This window comes from Nesoenas mayeri, assembly GCF_963082525.1.
Source record: "Nesoenas mayeri genome assembly, chromosome: 10".
Lineage (NCBI taxonomy): Eukaryota > Metazoa > Chordata > Aves > Columbiformes > Columbidae > Nesoenas > Nesoenas mayeri.
This window is the reverse complement of record NC_137560.1, coordinates 10,546,100-10,565,437: the sequence shown is the minus strand read 5'-3', so window position 1 is coordinate 10,565,437 and position 19,338 is coordinate 10,546,100. Positions and strand designations below refer to the sequence as shown.

Genomic DNA, 19,338 nt, shown 5'->3' with positions numbered 1-19,338 from the left:
ATGCTTTTCAGACTTCACTTTTTTTTCTGCTAAGTTCTGTTTCCTCTTCTTCCACTGACATAAGATACTGGTTTTTTCAATGCTCAATTCCTTTCCATCCTAGACCCCCCACTGTCACCACAGAGCCCTGTCTTATACCAGTCCAGCTTATGGACCTGTTGGAGACACTCCAGAGGAGAGCCATGAAGATGATCAGAGGGCTGAACCACCTCTCCTATGAAGACTGAGAGTTGGGGTTGTTCAGCCTGGAGAAGGCCCCAGGGAGACCTTATTGCAGCCCTTCCATACCTAAAGGGGATCCTCAAGAAATCCAGAGAGGGAGTTTTTCACAAGGGCATGTAGTGCTGGAACAAAGCATACTGGCTTTAAGCTGAAAGAGGGTAGCCTTTGATTAGATCTAAAGAAATGCTTCACTGTGAGGCTGGTGAGAGTGGAACAAGCTGCCCTGAGAAGCTGTAGGTGTCCCATCCCTGGAAGCATTCAAGGCCAGCAAAGAGCGGCACTAAGAAAAACCACTAAGCACAGAGCTGCTGACAGAAACCTATGGAGGACATTGACCTCCTGCAGCACCAGGAACAGGGAGGGACCCAAACCAGCAGTGAAGGTCAGGGCTGCTGAGACCAGGGTGGGGGCATATATACTTCATTCTCCATACAATCTCAGTGACTTGCACTGGTTTCACTGGGGTCATTTATTTTAGCACACAAAGTGCACTTCCCTTGTGGCAAATATTAAAGAGTTTGGAGACATTTTTAAAATTTATGCATATGATAAAGCCACATATTTATAAAGTATCAATTCTACCAAAAGAATATCATCAAAGGAGACTTTACAAAACCACAATTTCCTTCTCCTTCTCTCTCTCCTCCCTCTTCCAGCCAAACCATAGTTTTCATGTCAGTTTTGGACTTGTTAAAGCCATCCTTACCTACATAATTAATCCCATTACTCTTCAATAGTGTAAAACTAGCCTCTTGTCATAGTTTTAAAACATGTACCTGTGCCATGGAAAACTAACTACCATACACAACTAACAGGAACTACTGATGATCTAATTGGTCGCTGTTAGTAAGCAGCAGTAGCACCTCTCCACAATGTATACATGCATATATTTCAGATTCACACTCAGGAAAGCACGGACAACAAGGAGTTATGCTGGCATTTTATCATGTCATAAAAGCTTCAGCAAAAGCCAACATCTGAGTCTATTAATTGTAATGTATTAACCATTTTGCAGTTTGCACCATACTGCAGAAGCTGTGAGGGGAAAGACCAGTGTGTGGGGATGAACAGAGCATGGGACATATCCCAAAATTAAAAACTAAAGTAAAGTAGAAAGTTCAGACAAACTACAAAGAAGATTAGTATTCTTTGTAACTTCCAAACTCAAGGCAATTTATTTAAGGGGTTTCAGATTGCCACTCATAGAAAAACAGTTTGGAAACACTGTCACCTAAAGAAGCTTGCATGGGAAAATCAGTCTCTGTCCAGTTGGTTCAGATGTCATCTTATATCCATCATTTGCCTGCAACGTTTTTCAAGTGTATTGTGTGATGTAAAACATGACAGCAACAAATGACAGAAGAAAAAAAAGGAAGAGAAATTCTGAGACACTCACAGCAATTATATTGAAGAAATCATCATCTCCAAGGGTATCCAAAATAGATGAAACTGTCTGTTTTGCAATAGTCAAGCGAAGCCCTTTCATGCTGCCACTGACATCAACTAAAATTACCACATCTTTTGGAGAAGTTGCTGCCTGGATATACCTAAGATAAGAGACAAAACAACTTGGTATTTTAAATACAGAACATTTATTTCTTTCAAATTTCTTAAGTATTCATCTATTGCTTACCATTTTCTATTTCTGCAGTCAAATGCAATGACTCCATTCTCATCAGGTTCCCACTTAATTCCTGTTTAAAAAAAAAAAAAAAAAGAGAGAGAGAGAGAAAAATATTGTGTTACACAATAGCTGTGGTCTTGGGGCTAAGTAGCACTTAATGAAGTTTCATATGTTAATCTAACAGGAAATGGTATTATGACAAAGGAAATAGCAGGGGAAAAAATGAAATAAAATAGAACCACCAAAACCAATTTTTTGTCTCATTCCTCTTTAGCCTACTGTAAAGTGAAAACCTCTTCAAGCCTTTTATGTTCATCATACTATTGTCATGAAAGTAGTGTCATACTAGGTCATTGGTGATGGGCAGCTTTATCACAGGCTTGCCAAGTCCCTTTCAAGCCTTGAGTGCTTACTACTTATGGCTGATCTCAACAGGTCCTTTTATAAGGATTAACATTTCTTCTCCCCTTGAAATGCCACGGAGCTTGAGAACTGAACTATAAACTAAAACTACCACAGTTGTAGTAGCCATTAGTTCCAATCACTTTCAGACATACAGGCTTATAGCAAGCTTGCTTACACTGAACTCAAGACTTAAATCAACATGGGTTACTAAACCATGTCCACTAAACGAACAGTTCCCACTACGGGCCTGATCCAAAGTTACAGAAGCTGAGAACTAGTTTATGTGATTTTTTAGTTTATTTAATATGTAGTCAATTTGGTACATGATTAAACATAAAACTTAATAGGTAACAATGTAATTTTTTTTATAGAAATAGCTTAAAATATGTAAGTGATCTAATTGCAATCTGTTACAACTGGTGGGAAAGAAAACCTTAAAACAAGTTTTTGAAATCTTTAAATATGAAAATGTCAGATTAAGTGGAAGTCTAAAAACCGAACAATATATTACAATTAAGTCTTGCTGTGTGCATTGATAAAGCACATTATTGAAGTTAAGTTCTATATGAAGGGTTTAATTTTTTCCCCTCCTTCTCCACAGTCTGTTTCAAAGTTAATTTTAATATATGTGTACGTATGTATGTATTTCTAAACATAAATATATACAGGCACATGAGTTATCTTGAAGGCTTCACCTTCAAATGAAAATTGGTAAAAAAACCTCAGAACATTGTGAATGTTGATTAGAAATCTTTCTAACTGAAAACTAGATAAACTAAAATCAAACCTGTAAGAACCTGTGAAAGTCAAGATTTGTGACAATGCTCAGTGGAAACATGCAGCCATAGAATTCTTTATTGTATTTTAAGTAAGAACTTGTATTATTCTTACCTGGATATTGTCTGAAAAATCCTTTTGCACTTCCAAAGTACTGCCAGATGAGAGAAGGGTCACGATCAAAATTATCAACAAACACCCTATTTAAAGATTCTGACCAATAAACTCCATTTACAATGGCTGGATCTGGGGAGAGGAGAAAAATTGAAAACAAAAGGAGAGAGAAAATTATTTTTATCTAATAGAATCCATTGAACTCTATCATCTTCAGTTTATTCAGTATCCAAAAATCTAGAAACTGCAAACTACCACAGAACACCTTTTTGTTTCCTTTATCAGTGAAGTGATTCAAAATAAATTATACGCTTAGTTAAAGTATGGTTAAAATCCAGAAGAGACACCAGGTACATTTTTTAGATAAGTTAATATTGTCATCTGCCTGGAACTCCTGTATTGCTTATTCTGGAGTACACAAAAGAGTAAATCTGATAATAGATAATTTACTCAGTTTACCTTCCCTAAATGCATGGAATGTCTCATGGCAATACTTAATGCATTTTTTTTTTTATAATCTTCAGCTTGATAAGACTGTTCTCACTATATCTGAAACTTTATGTGAGGAACAGAAAGTGAAATATCTTTTATTTCACATTTGGATGAATTATGACATACATACAAACACAATCTCATAACAAACAACACTAATTGTTATTTGGGAAACACTAGACCCAGATTTCACAACAATTACCTCATTGATTTTGATTCACATAGACAAATAAAAAGCAAATTCTTTATGCTGAAAATAAACTATTTCTGTTTAAAATATCCCTGTCTATCAACTCCTAAAAACCCAGGCTGTCCAACTATGTCTTTAAGCTGCAGATTTGGTTAGATAGTGGGAAATCAGAAATAAATGAGCATATCTTAACAAGTTACTCGATTTCAAACTGAGTTTTGAAAGATGAGAAACAATCAAGATATGCTACATTCCCAATTCTACCTGTATGTGAAGTCAGCAGTACAGAAAGGAAAAAAGTGAAGTAAAAATCGCAGATGTATTATCTCATTTGTAAAAGTGTGCACACATGAATACACAGTAACATCCACTCAAGCATTTGAAATAATGCTTCCACTAGCCTGCAAAATAATGTTGCCGTACTGATTTCAGAAGAGTGCTTAGAATGTGATTTTAATGGAGTGGAAAAAAGGTGAATTGTTATCTTTCTTTACATTCATCAAGAAAAACAGCAGAAAAGGGGAAATGTCTCAGCTAGAAATCTTTGAACATTGCTTTCATCTAAATATTTAGGTTTTTATAGACGGACTGCTGAAAAAGCAACATCAACAAAACAGGTGTCATTTTTAAAACATGTCTGCATAGTTAGGTGTTTCTCTAGGAGATGAAATAGACATTTAAAAATCTGTCCAACCAGACGCATATCAAGCAAACTGATGTCACTGGTCCATCGGTACTACTTTCAGTTTTGCCCAGGTGGCAAAATCCATTGTCTGTTTTTTTCCAAGTCTGCAGTTACTCCAATAACGAGCTGTGATAAAGACATCACTAATTAACTGTCAAGACTGCCTATCCTGGGATCTATTATCAGTTTGTAAAAATCTCCTCCTGTTTCAGTGCCCCAAAATTTTGACCCATTTTACATGAAGAGTGAAGCACAAAAATGAGAATTCTATTCTCGGTTTCCTGGAACTTCCCAGATCTAGCTTAAATGTTGTTATTTTCGTTCTGCTCCTATACACAAGTTCTGGTGTAGTGTCAGAATGACAGAAAAGCACAGTAGCATTATTGACTCCACATTACAATATTTAGATAAGATTATGAGTTTAAGTTGTCTTCAAAAAGAGCAACATAGTTCAGGTGGTTGGTTTTGGTTTGTGGTGTATGGTCTTTTTCGTCTGGTTGGTTGATGCACCTCTGTCCACATGCACGATCCTGAATACAACTGTTCCTGACCATATATCCGCACTAAAATTTTACAGTCACGTTTTCTAATAACCTATATTTTAAGCTTGTAGTTCTGGGCAACTTCCTATTTCGGTAATTACTCTACACTGCTTAAATTGCCCCCACTGCTTAATTTAGAAATAATATTCCGAAGTTTTTATATTACTGGTGAATGTCATCTGCATCCCCAAAATAGCTGTATGTCAGTAGCGGTAAATTAATGCCTCTGAATATCCAGGAATTTGAAGAGAGAGAAAAAGAATAAAATATTAAGCTTAATAGAAATGCAAAATCATTACCATGATATTATGGGACTCAAAGACAATAAGTGTAAACAGCTTCTGTCACAACTCTTAAAACATAATTTCTGCCTTTGCTTCCTGGCAGTAACAGCTAAAATATAACTAAAATATTCCCTTTCCCTCACATTTTAGATGGGTTGGCTTGCAATTATATGGGATTTTGCTCCACTGCTGTTTGTGTAGCTGTTTCCTGGTTTGTTTTTTTTTTTTTGCTGATATTCATTTTAAAATCAACCTGCAGGCAAATAGGTACACTGACACAAATCTGAAACATAATTGCCAAAGAACAGTACAAACGCATGTAGTAATTAAGTTGCTGTCAGAGATACTGCTGACCTGAAAAAATACATCTGAATTCTCAACAAAGGCAATCAAGGTGTGCAGCTTGAAAGATGTGCAACAGCATGACAAAGGTTAGCACGATAATGGAATGTATTTTAATTCACAGAATCCATAAAAATATCTGGAATAGAATAGGTCTGTGGAACAAAACTAATACATAAATGACAAATTTTGCTTTCTAGTTATTCCAGCAAGCTTTATAGAAAATAAGGGAGACCACTGTGGAATTTAGTGGCTGTGAAGAAAATGCAGAACACTTCTCATTCTTGCTCTCTGCTTTATTACCAAGAAAAAAACGTTACTAGTGATCCTTAGGGTTTGGGGTTTTTTTTCCCCCATCATATTAGCACTGCAACATAATCATTAATTTCTCCTGGAAAGCTGTCGAAGATGCTGGCATTCAAAACAGTGTTTCTTCCTGTAATACCTGGTGATTTCAGGGCAGCCCGCACCACTGCAGAGCCAAACTGTCACACAACAAAGCCATACGAGCACAGCCAACAGGACCGAGCACTGGGAAAGGAATGCAAAATCCAGCACCCCTTTGGCTCAAAGAAGCAACAATATTAGCTTAGTTTTCACGACACTGACAACATATTTAGTCTGGTCATATTTTAAAGAATAACAAAATCACATACTTTGCTGGGACATACACCAACAATCTAATAATTACACTACTCAACACTAATATGAATGCTTTTCAGGGTGGTCCAACATATTCAAGAGCTGGGGCTGGATGCCAGCTTTGGCAACTGCCTTTGCTTTTTTCTTTCCCTGCCCCCCCAGCCTCCACTGGATACTGTGGATGCATCAGCTCACAGATCAAAGCATCTGGCCATCTGTAAATGCAAAAGTAGCTGTTTGTCCATTTTGCTTCATGTGCTGAGAACCATTCACCAATGTCAAATATCACATTCCCGCCTAATAAGCATATGAGGTGGTAAAGACTTTAAGTGTGAGTGTGACTATGTAGAGGCACAATAGTAAGCATTCAGTTGTTTCAGTTTCCAGAATCACCCTAATAACATTCCCCAACTCCTCTGAAGTGACAGCAAGAATTGTGTTTATTTTTATGCTGAGTTTCATAAGTGGGTTTGGTTCTTTTTTCTTGTTTGTTTTATTGTTGTTAGGATGGTGGCTTTTTATGAACAAGGTGGTCTGTGATTCAACTTTAGTTCTTTTGAAAGACAGACTTACAGCTGTGAACTCCTCATTAACACCATTCTGGGACAGAGATTCAGTTCTGACTCTGCTAAGAGCTTGCCACCTAATGAATTATAAAAAATGCCCTGCAGCAAATCAGTGTACCTTTAAGGTCACCCATTTGGCTACTGACCCAGCTTGACCCCGCTTAACTGATATAATAGCTAAAAGCAACCAGTATGTGGGTAGATCTGTGAATGGGTTAGAGCAAAACTCCAGAAACAGCATATAAGCAGGATCTATGTACACAAAATATTACTTTAAAATATTACTTTTTTTTAAATTATTATTATTAAAGGAGGAACTTGGAGCAAAAGTCAAAGGCCTCCCTTACTATAGTATCCATCGCACAAAGAAATAGAAAGAAGTTGCCTTAATAGAGCTGTTGTCACAGGAGCAAGGTACGTGGGGCAGTTACACTTGTAACAGAGTTTAACAAAACAGGATTACCTACCCAGCAATTGCTAAAAGGACTTCTGAGAAAAACTGAAGTGAGAACTCGGTAATCCCAACATGTGATCACTCCATAAATTAAAATGACCATAGATGCCAGGATATGTCTGTATTTTCAGAAAGGGGGATATGAACTGAAGACTATGAAGCCTGAAAGACTGGTAAGCAAATACCCCAGCACGCAGCTCTAGAATGCCAGGGTGTGACTGAGACATGGGGCAAACAACATGAAAAAACACTGCTAGAAACAGCTTTACTCAGAAGATAGGAATTAGCAAAATTAAATAGAGACCCTATATGTACTTTGATATCATCACAAAGCAAAATTAGTCTTGAATATTGACAAAAGAGCCAGTTCTGACACGTGGCAACAAAAAAATTTCTGTGTAGGCTGATGGAACAGTGGTTACCAGCAACCAGGCAACCTAAACCTCTGCAAGCAGCAGGGCAGGAAAAAGCATCGTGACAAACAATACAGGAAGCCAGTGGAACATACTGCAAATTAGAGGAAAAGAAAGCAAATGTGACTGCTGCTAAATGAAGCCAATTGTGCCAATTGTGTTGTATTTAGCATACAACATGCCAAATGGGACAACTTTAGCAAAGCTCTTATCAAAGTGATAGATAAAAAAGGCAAGGCACAGTCTTGGAAGTGTCATCCTTATAGAAACTTATTAAGGATGGACCTGTTCACAAATCTTGACAAAAAACATTTAAAACACAAGATCACGCAAACCTGTAAATGAATGTTTTACAATAAGCGTCTAATTCCTATTGCTCAGATATTCATGGACAGACATGAAATTACAGACACAGGCCAACTTAGTTACACAACACAGTGCAGTAAGGACCAACAAAAATGCTTTGAACAGGAGATATTAAAGACCTCCTAGTTATATCAACACATCATGCCTCTGGCATACAGGAAATGGAGGCATGAGAACCTTTAGAGAGAAATAGTTTAGCATTTAACATGCATTACAATCATACTGGGCTATAATAAACTAAAGCTCTACTGCTGCATTCGAGAGTATCAACATAGTATGAATGCCCAAGTATCAGACATGACAGCATTTATCTATTAGCACAAGTCATTGTCTCTCAGCATCTCAAATCAACGGTCCCTTACTGCTGTTGTGCTTTATCATCCTTGTGTAGCACTTCTTCCTTGCACAAAAGACCATTTGCACCGTTTGAATAAAATGGAAGTTTTACTCTAACAAATAATAGTTGAAAAAAGCCTCATAGATATGAAAATGTTCAGCTGGTTCAAAACCTCTGAAGCTAGTACTAAAACATATTGAAAACACTGAGCAGATGCACACATCCATCTTGGGATGAATACTTTACAAAATCAGTTACGGATTCTCAAAACACTATTTGCTTCTTCAGGAATGTGCCAAATAAAAGCTGCAAGAAAGACACCTAGATAAACAAAGGACAGTGTAAAGATGTCTTTGTAAGTTTTTAGCCAAACAATATTTTGAAACAGTTTATATTTTAGCCGAGCATACTAACACTTAACCAGAAGAGCAAGTTTTCTTTTCTCCTCTTCACACAACACAGACCCCCAAAAAATCAAAAAGGGTCTGTGTTATGTAGCAGGACAGAGAGACAAATTATTACTGTATTCGGAAATAGCAGACAAAATGAATAAAATGTATCTTAAGATAAACTTACATGATTCTTTGTCAAATGTCAATCTTCTCTGCTCCATACTAAAGAAAGGCCACAATTTTTACATTTGCCATACAACCATTTAATCAAATGTTTGTGCATATTCAATCCTAAATGTTTCCAAAAACCCAGAATGATACATTGATTATCACTACCTTTACATATTAAGAATGCTTTTCCAATATGGTTCGTGGACAAAATAAAGTTTTGAAAAATCTTTAACTAAAACAAAATAACCTGAAAACCAAATAAAATTCCCCAATGCACCCTAGCATTTAAATTCAGCACATAGGAATAATTTTTTATCAAATAATGAGGTGGTTTTCATTAATATATTCCACACTGGAAGGTACTCTTGATACTTTACCTTGTTTGTTATTTTAAGCCAATAACAGAACATACCCCAGTTCCCAGATTGTTTTTTCTCATTCAAATAATGAAATAAACACAAATAAGGAAAGCTGGCACTTTAAAAGAGAACAAACGAATTATAATTCATTTTCATTATTTTTTAAAGGTATATTACTATGGGAAAAGAGGGAAACAGTTTGCACACACTTGCGGGTAACAACAAAAGCCTCCAAGAAATTGTCCACATGCACAGACAGAAAGTGGAAATAACTGTTCTCCAAGAATAATTAGGCACATAATACCAATAACATGTCTAGTGTATAATGTATATTTAAACACACCCCTTCCCATATATAGCTGTAGACAATAGATGTACAGTGGTTTGTTTGGGAGTTTTTGATAGGCTCAAACCTTTCTTTGGGTTATACAGTAATTACACAAAAATGGAAGAGAGCACCAAGAAAATCTCAAAAGCTATCTTTTTACAGACTCATAATGCAGGGAACAAGGTAAGGAGGTGGATGCCTTGTATGTTTAAAGCAACTGAATTTCTTTGCACTTGGTGCAAGACAAAGGCAACTGCTTTGGGGAGAGGATAACGATGCCCTAAAAGATGTTTCTCAAACCTGCTTGGGTGGAATTTATTCCTATTGCTCCTGAAGGAAAACGAATGAATCTTTTTGCAGACACACACATTAAATAAATAATGCCTGGCTTTGGGCACTAACTTCTACTCCAGGTAGGAAACTGAACCACAAGGCAACAAAAAAAACCAAAACATTTCAGTCTCACAAAAAGGAGGAATTATGTTTATAAACTATTTTTGGAGAAAGTGAATTTCAAAGTTGTCCTAAATTATAAAAAAATGTGTGTCTAAATGACAGTTTATATGATTTTTTATCCTACAATATAACGCATATTTCATGTAAGAACTTCTCACCACTGCATTCCAGACTGACCTTTCAAGCAAGCAACACATTACCAACACATCTTTAAAAGCTAAATTCAACTGGATGAGGCAACACTAATTAAGCTAGTCCAACATGTTTAACTGTCTCCTTACTGGTTCTGCAGTTGTGACCGTCCAGGGACAGATCCCTAATTTCAGTGCTGACATGCTTAAAGTTTCCTTTCATTCAATCATGCTAATTACAAACAGGTAAGACAATTTGCTTTGCTTAAGGGATGCTTGGGTAAATCAGGTAATCACCAGGATAATAAAAATGGAGCTGACATAACTTATTCGATTTCTATTCAGGTAAGCATCCCAAACAAAACATGCCTCCAAACCAGAGGTGTTGAAAGTAGGGACAGTAACAGTGCTTTAGTTAAACACAATTTAAATGTCTTGGTTAACTGTAGATTAAAATGTACCCTCTTCAAGTTCAGTAAATCCACTCTACTTCAAAAAGAGGTTGCTGTTGCCTTGCTTCTTATTTGTACTCTTTGTCTAGTGATGCTTTTGTACTTCATTTACTTCACTCTTGAACACTTTGTATTTGTAGTCTATACTCTTCCCCTACAGCTCAAAGCATTCACATGCCACTTCTCTCATTCGCCATTCCAATATAATATCCCTCAAAGCAAAACAGGTGAGTTGCAACAAGTGAGGACATAATTAAGTTTGAACATGCAAACTTGAGACATCTTCTAGAGAGGGACCCAGTGTGAACTTCTGCTCCTGAAACTCGAGGAAACAGAGCTCCCTGTGTTCACACAGAGCCACTTGCACATCCTCAGGGAAGTGTGGGGCAGGACCAGGCACGCAGATACTGACTCCGGCACTGGAAGTCACAGAGCTGAACTAGCAGAGCAGCAAACATGAGCTAATGAGGACACTTATAACAAGATTCATTATCTGCAACTCTACATTCTGCAGTAGCCTTTTCATACTCTCAGTTGAGCTCTGATGTGTGCTGTGGATGTACCTTTACACATTCCTTACATGGGTTACCTAGTACCCAGGCCCAAGTGAACAGGAATTAACAGTATTAAACAGCTGTTGCTTCCAGCCCTTCACAATGGGAGTTGAATGGTGGCTCCACAACTTCTAATCAGTCATCAGAGAAGTCAATACTCATAACAGACAATTAGAAAAAAAAAGGAAAGATTAAAGACGAGACAGAGTAGAATTCTACCATTATAGGCCAATGATAGATTATTGTCACTTTCTTGCCATGGAAACAACAAGGACACTGGGGAGGTACCAGGCCTAACAGAGGTGTTTCGAGTCAAAAAGCCACTTAATGTTATACCTGAGATCGTGCACATTAACAAACCTTCACTGGCTGACATTTGTCAAAAGGTGAAGCCCAACTCCAAGTAACTAAGCAACAGCAGCTGAATAAGGAATGGTAGACAGTAGAGCTTTTTAGAAGATAAAACTTAATGTTACTGCTTAGCCTGTATCTAACATCTAGTTGCCATGGTGATGTGGATGTATTAGAAACATACAGATTAGATCCACAGCCAGAGACAGACAGATTAGGATACAAGAAAGATAAAGCACAGTACACATCTCGCGTGGTGATGCCAACATTTCTAAAAGGCTGCTGTTAAAGACAGAGAATTGAAAAAAAAGAAAAAAAAAAAAAAATCTGTGAAACTAAAGCCCTTTGCAGGAGTAAAGCAACAGCCTGAGCAGATTCTGGGAATCAGATCTGAGGCAGAATTTGAGCAAAACCAGATGGAACAAGTGGAGAAGTCTGTGCATCTTTGTGCAATAGACAGTAAGAGTTAAAACAAAGTACTATGGAAGATAGGAAATTCTCTGCAACCTTGCCTAAATCAGTTAGAGTAAGAAAGTTCCTTTTAAATTAAACAATGACCAAAATAAGACGACAGTACAAACACTGTCCTAGAGATCTTAAATGTGAAGACAAACAATTCAGGGGAAGGATTTCAAAACATAAATATAGTGGCCCAGGACAATATGTGGCCATGACTATTTAAATAACAACTCCAGGATGTTGAATTTTCAGAAGCATAGTCCGTAAAATCTTATGCAACACTGACAGACAAGATTTTATTTTTTAATTTCACACCTTGCAGGAAAAGGGTTTTACATATCTGCTAGTTGCAGATTATAATCTTTCTGCACCACTTGAGAAACGATTTTTTTTGGTTCTAATATTCTAGAAAATGGGTAATCTCAATTTTGACAGTCACTTGGAAGGCACTGATAGGAAAGTATGACTGAATGATATTCATAGCTCTTTTTAACTACCAAATTGAAAAAAACCTCACTTAATCAAAAAATGGTTGTGGTTCATCACATTTCAATATCTTTTAGAGAAGGCTCTATTACATGCAGATTTTTTTTTCTTGTGCAAGCAAAACTTTTGATTAGGGTCTGCATTTATTGACTTGTAGTGCATAAACTCATCTTTTAACATGCAGTGAAAAATCATGCAATGGAAATGCCATTTGACACAGGTGATATTCTTTACCAGTCTCTAAATTGTTCAAGCAAAACTTAATTTGTGAAGTCGATTATTTACTTTTGAAATATTTCCAGCATTCAAGAAGTAAATGTGGTAGTCAGAAAAGCACAGACTAGACCTGATGCTTTTGTCACTAAAGACAATGAGTTCTGAATTATTCAAAGCTGTATTGCATTCACACTATTTGTAAATTGTTTCTTAAAGTATTAGTGATGGATGGAAGGAAAAAAGTGAACAACTGCAAGAAAAGGAAGAAAACATCTTGGGATAGGACAAGGAGTAATGGTTTTAAACTAAAGGTTGAGAGATTTAGACAAGATATAAGGAAGATATTTTTTGGCTGAGGGTGATGAAACACTGGCCCAGGTTGCCCAGAGAACTGGTGGATGCCCCATCCCTGGAGACATCCCAGGCCAGGCTGGATGGGGCTCTGAGCAACCTGATGTGAGTGAAGATGTCCCTGCTCATGGCAGGGGGACTCAACTATGTGAGCTTCGAATGTCCTTTCCAACCCAAACTATTCTATGCTTCTATGACCTCGAGCCCAGAAAATAACATAAGAGCACACAAATAATCAATTGGCAGCTTTCTCTAGTAGTAGTAGTAGTAATAATAATAATACCACCACTACCACAAAGCTTTTAAACAAAGGATTAAGTCACTTGATAAAAATCTATACTTTCAAATGCCAGTAAATGATAGGTGACAACAGAGACAGAAAGTCACAAAAGACAGTACACATGTGCTACAAATAATCATGTCATGACCAAAGCTATAAGAGAAATAGATAAAGCCTGCTCCTGCAGAAGGGTATTGTAAGCTTATAAAAAAAAAAAAACAATCAAAAAACAAAAACATCAAATCAAATATACTAACTCATTGAAGAATGCTAAAAACAGTCTCTCCACATGGAAAACAATTGAAATGTGAAAATAATGAAAGGAATGATAAAAATTGAATTTAAATCCATAGGAAAATACTGGATATTTACAGCCATCTTGTCTCTGAAATGAATGAAGTCCAAATATACTTCAAGAATTTTTAATAATGTCTTTTATCAATTCATATTTACTCAGGGGGATTACTGTTACAGAGTCAAAACAGTTGCTAATACTTGAACATATTCAAATCCAATGGCATGGAATTAGTCTCAGTGTGGTATTACTTTAAGGAAAAATGAATTTAGAGTACTATTAGTGAAGAATTCTTTAACTTTTTACATATTATTGAACATTTAATTGTATTTTACATTCATGGACCATTTTTTAAGAAACATGATGACAGCTTGAGAGACTGAGCAACAGATTGTGTGCCTTATGTTTGTTAGTTGAGTTGACATAAACCATATCTCCTGTTGACAGAAATGCTTGAAAATATTCATGGACTTCAGCATCCACCACAGAAAAACTCTGCAGTTATGGAAAGCACTGATAAAATCCCTTCCTGTACTTCAAAAACACCAGAATAGCAGCTATACCACAGTGTAAAGATAGAAAGAACAGAAGACAGTCAGACTTCTCTAAGTTCAAATGTATATTATTGCTTTTATTTTTTTGAAGCAGCAGATTAACTCTTGGACTGTATAACACTGATCATCAAATTTTATTTTCTATTGTGGTTCTTTTGCTCTGTCAGTAGACACAGAAACATCTTGCACTTCATTATATAAATATATCCGGATAGATATCTGACAATCTGCAATCCAATGTCATATTTTTTCTTCTTTTAACACCTCAAACAAAAATGATTTGGATAAATTAATTTTTCACCTGCCCATGCTCATGCTATTTGCCAGCTCCCTTAAAAAAAGATCTTCTGTGTAACATCCCTATATTTCCTAATTTAACAGAGGACAAGGCCTGATGATGTAAAAATTTAAAAGTAATTTACTAAGGCACCTGCCAGTTTCTGATAGCAGAGATTTTATATGCTAACGACTCTCTGGGCTGCTGATAGTTTTTTTGCCAAAGACAAGCCAACCTGATAATAAGAAAAAAATCCTTCCTAGTACCAAAATGGCAACTATCAGGACGCATATATCACAGTCTAATGTCAGGAATAGAAAAGAGGGAACTGTTATTAAGGAGAGATTTTTAAAAGTCAATTATGATTATTTGATTAAAACCATGTTGTTCACATGCTCCCCTCTCAAATACATTATAGGAGGGAATGAAGGCTTAGTCAAATACAAAATTCACAAAAAAACACGACTGTGACCTGAAAATATGTTTCCAAATTATGTGATAGTACTATGAAATATAACTTGCTTGATATAACAAAGGATGGGAAAATTCAGTCTTCTATACTAGTAGACAGAAATGAAATGTCAGATAAAATTGTAAGAAAATGCTAAGAGAAATGCATTCAGTATAGATAATGTCAACGTTAAAAAGAAAACAGTGTAAACACTATACTGAAAGTTCATGTAATTTCCTTAATTTAGAACATACTCATATAAGGAAAAAGTGGAAAAATGGTTCAATACTATAAGCCCCATTCTCCATTATAAATGAAAGATGAAGAATAACTTTATAGACCCAACACTTCTGAGGGCATTTTATGCTTTGTTTTGACATATCATTATTAAAAACTGTAGCTGATTCTAAGATATTTTCTTCTCCCTGCGCAGAGCATACTTCCTCCCCAAAACAGAGTCCATCACCCCTTAGACAGGGCAGATATTGATACCAAGTTTCTAAAAAAAGAAAAACACATTTGAATAACTATCTGCATGTGCCCAGACACTTCTATTTTAGTTCAGCTTGAGCAACAAGTAGGAAAGTAGGACAGTGCTTCAAAGTGCCTTCCTGAATCAGAAAGCCATTTATGGAAGATAGTTCTTATTGTAGCCTTTAGTGTATGTACTCACGTTAATATCCTCCTTTTGTGCATTACCCACTATATCCTGTTCTTCCACGTACCACTCAACATTTCACCTTGGGCACTTCAAAGACAGTAATCAATTCTTTTCACAGAGTCTAAAAATTCTTCCAAGCAAAGAGCAGACATTTCCATGTCTAAACTAATTTGAACAGACATCATTGTAAATAGAAGCAGGAAGAAAAATTTCCAAAACTGAGTCTGTTCAGAACAAGTCTATTCATTTGGACCAGCATGGTGCTTCTGCTTGTGTGCACTTACAATGACTGACATTTAAGTGTTCATGTGATATTTGCCCCAGGATTTACTAGGAGTAAAGTGCAAAAAGCCCAAGCAAAAGATGTAGATGCCAGTTCCACAGAACTCTGAAGCATGGGCTTCAATCTCCCCACACAGAGCACAGTAATTCAGCAAGCATTAAAGTTTCAAACCATTAAAAATCAATGGAACGTAACTGTTTGTGGGGAGGTGGCAGGCACTTGGTGCTGTGCTGAGGAGCCAGGTCTAAAACTCTTCAATAGTCACAGAGTTTAAAGTGAGAAATTGTGCCTCAGGCTATACAGTGGAATGCCACTGGAAATAAACGATGAGGAAATAAGCAGGCACTAAAATACTGGTGTGCGAAAGTATCATGTCTCTCAAAAGCTATACATCACGTGCTGCACAAGTAGAAGACAGTGCAGAGCTGCAATCCAGATGGGAAGCAAAATAGAGACATTAACCTTGTGCTGCACCTTAATAAATTAAAATTCTTCTGATCTAGGACTTGAAAAACTTAGCTGTAGAACCATGGTGACAAGACTGTTTTGCATCCATAACAGTTCCATGCAATACTCCAGTAAATCGCACATATATGTCAACATCCCTTGGGATAAGAACAAACTGCACAACTCCCCACCACATAGCATAAATGTGCCTGTATATCTTTTTCTCCGACAATCACTAGTGATGAAAACAAAAATACATTTGAAGTAATTAAGAGCATTTAGAATTTGAAAATCTATTGTTTATCTGGTAGTAAGTTTGGACTCTTTGCTCAATGACTTTTAATAAATATGAAAAACTCAATGGATAACTAAGTCTTGCAAAGCTGCAGAACGCATTTAATTCCACTGTCAGCTGTGTTAATAGGATGAAGGTTTATGCCTTAGGAAATATTCCTCCATTATAAAACTTAGCAAGTAAAACAGGATTTTATATATATATATAGTAAACTAGAAAAAACGAAGGAAAAACTCTCACATTAGTTTAAATCAACTTATGTAAGCCTACTTCCTTTCTACTGCCAAGAGAAATTATTTTTCTTCTCTCTCTCTCCCACAACAGCTTATGACAACTGGTTTGAATGGGACAGTAATACCCAGCAAGCACAAAAGGCAGAGGACAGTAATTTCTTATCCCTCAATAACCTGCAGCTGACAACATATACCCAGTTGTGCCTCTTGAGACACTACACAACTTCTTTATAGGTAATTCACCTCCAAAGAAAAGGTACAGAAGGCCTTGACATAATCATAAGCACAAAGAAGATCAAGAAAGAACTAGCTCATACAGAAAAAGGATATAAGTCCAGGATAGAAAATAGGAGAAAGGTTTTGGTAAGCAGGAAAAAAAAAAATTAATGAGAAAAGGAAAATGATGTGCAGTTGTTACAGTGTTAGTGTAGGCCTAAATAAGAACAAATAAAATAATTGGTACAAGGATAAAGCCATGCAAGTTCACCTAAGAGTTACTACAAAACTAGGCATGAGTAACCACATTCATTCTTTGTGTTGTCTTGGGAAGACAAAGAAAAGAAATTGAGGCAGCAGATATCCAACTAGAAAAGTAGAACTGACTACATTCTAAAAGGCATTTTTATTAAGAACATTTAGAAAGGTTTACTTTGTGTGTATAATATTTTAGTCCAGACCAAATCTGGAAGCAGAACTACAGGGAAGATGTTAGGAGACATATTTTTAGAAATAAATATTTTTATACTTGAAAAAGCTCTCAGGCACAGAAGTCTCTCATTAGATCTAAATTTCTTACAGCAAAGAAATTATTGCACTGAGCTCATTTACACTAGACAGAGATTCAGTAAAGACAGATTAGAACCCATTTAGGTGTGTTATTTTTTCTGCTGTAGAAGGCTGGCAGCACTCCCTTTTTTGTTATATTCATTTGTATCCAGAGGTCTAAGTGAGCTATTGTTTACTCATGTAAAAAAACAAATTATTCAAGGCAAGCAAATTACAGAGGTATGTACCTGAGAATCTTACTGTCTACCCTTGATTCCCAACCAGAAGCTGTAGAAACTGAACATCTTAAAATCCAAAGTTCTGGCTACTTAATATTTGGTAACAATAAAAGGTAGTTAAACAAAAGTCTTGATGTTTTTTGAGAAAACATATCATGCATCAATTCTCCTTATAAATCACTACAAATTCTTATACTTTACAGTTATTCTAGCAATGATCTGCAAGTTTGAGTCCCAGAATCATTGAATCATTCAAGAAACACTGGAGTAGTTCCTCAAAAAAGGATTTAAAAGTTTTCCAGATGCCTGCTGTGATGCATTTAAGTAGCTGCCTGTTTGCATTCCTTGGGTTGGAAGAGGCAACTGCAGTCTAATAGTGATTTTACATCAATAATGTCATTCACTTCAAGAAGTCCAACCCTCCAGTTTGCACTTGTACTTGATAAAGAACAATTTAGTGACAGTTAAATTAGTTAGTCAATTATGTTAGTTAGTGAATTAGTCTAACTCTTTTGAATGACTAAGAACACAAGAAGAGAGACTAAAATTTGCAAAATACAAAAGCCCATAATTCTGAGGACCTAGAGGAAAAGCAAAGTTACAATAGGAAGATAGTATGGAAGGCAAGGAAAAGTGCTCGGACCTAGAAATATCTGAATTATTGAAAAGAAGAGAACCTGGGCTTTTCCCCTTTCTACAAACTACAACTGTAAAGTTTACCTTATCATATAATCAAAGACTGACTGCGAAAATCTCAAGAATGGAAGTTGTTTTCCTTTGATATTGAGATAATATATTTTAACAACATCCTCTTGAATTTCCTAGATTTTATGCAATGCTAACACAAGCAGATGAGATCCTGATGTGTGCTACTTCTGCCACTGTACTATGCTATACTTCACTTTCCAACAGGTCCCATATGTTATAACTGCCTGAGTGTATGTCACCAAGACACATAGTTTGGATAAAGAATGCAGGATTTTAAGAAGTTAAGATTACTCACACTAACAAAAGCTAAAATGCAACTCTACTTTTCTTTTACATGCTTTCAATATCTGTAAGATCAGACTTGAGTGTTCTGAAGCCTTCTTTTATCATCTCCATTATGGAATCCTGCTTTTTCCCAGTGGCAATAAACCATGTTCTCCATGGACAGTTGCCAGAAAGCCTAGCCCACATTCCACCTGCCTACTTTTTAATTACTATGTCACATTCCTGGGCTCTTCTAAACATACTACTAGCATCTCAGAAAGTAATAAAACAAACATTAAAGCTATGTAAACTTTAAATCATTAGTAATTTTTCATTGTTATTCATCTCTCCCACAACAGCTATTTAAAATATACCAATTGATATGTAGAAAGGCATATCTGAGTCTCTTTGTAAGGCGTGCCTAT

At 36.2% G+C, this 19,338-nt stretch overlaps 1 protein-coding gene across 1 annotated transcript in view; it reads right to left on the bottom strand.

The window, feature by feature from the left end:
• CACNA2D3 (calcium voltage-gated channel auxiliary subunit alpha2delta 3) overlaps nucleotides 1-19,338 on the bottom strand; it is a gene marked incomplete at its 5' end in the record, with an annotated part of 422,930 nt that overhangs the window by 230,947 nt on the left and 172,645 nt on the right. The window contains 3 exons of the mRNA XM_080350552.1: nucleotides 1,619-1,769; nucleotides 1,856-1,916; nucleotides 3,143-3,274. Coding sequence (XP_080206678.1) covers nucleotides 1,619-1,769; nucleotides 1,856-1,916; nucleotides 3,143-3,274 — 344 coding nt within the window. The remainder of the gene's footprint in view (nucleotides 1-1,618; nucleotides 1,770-1,855; nucleotides 1,917-3,142; nucleotides 3,275-19,338) is intronic.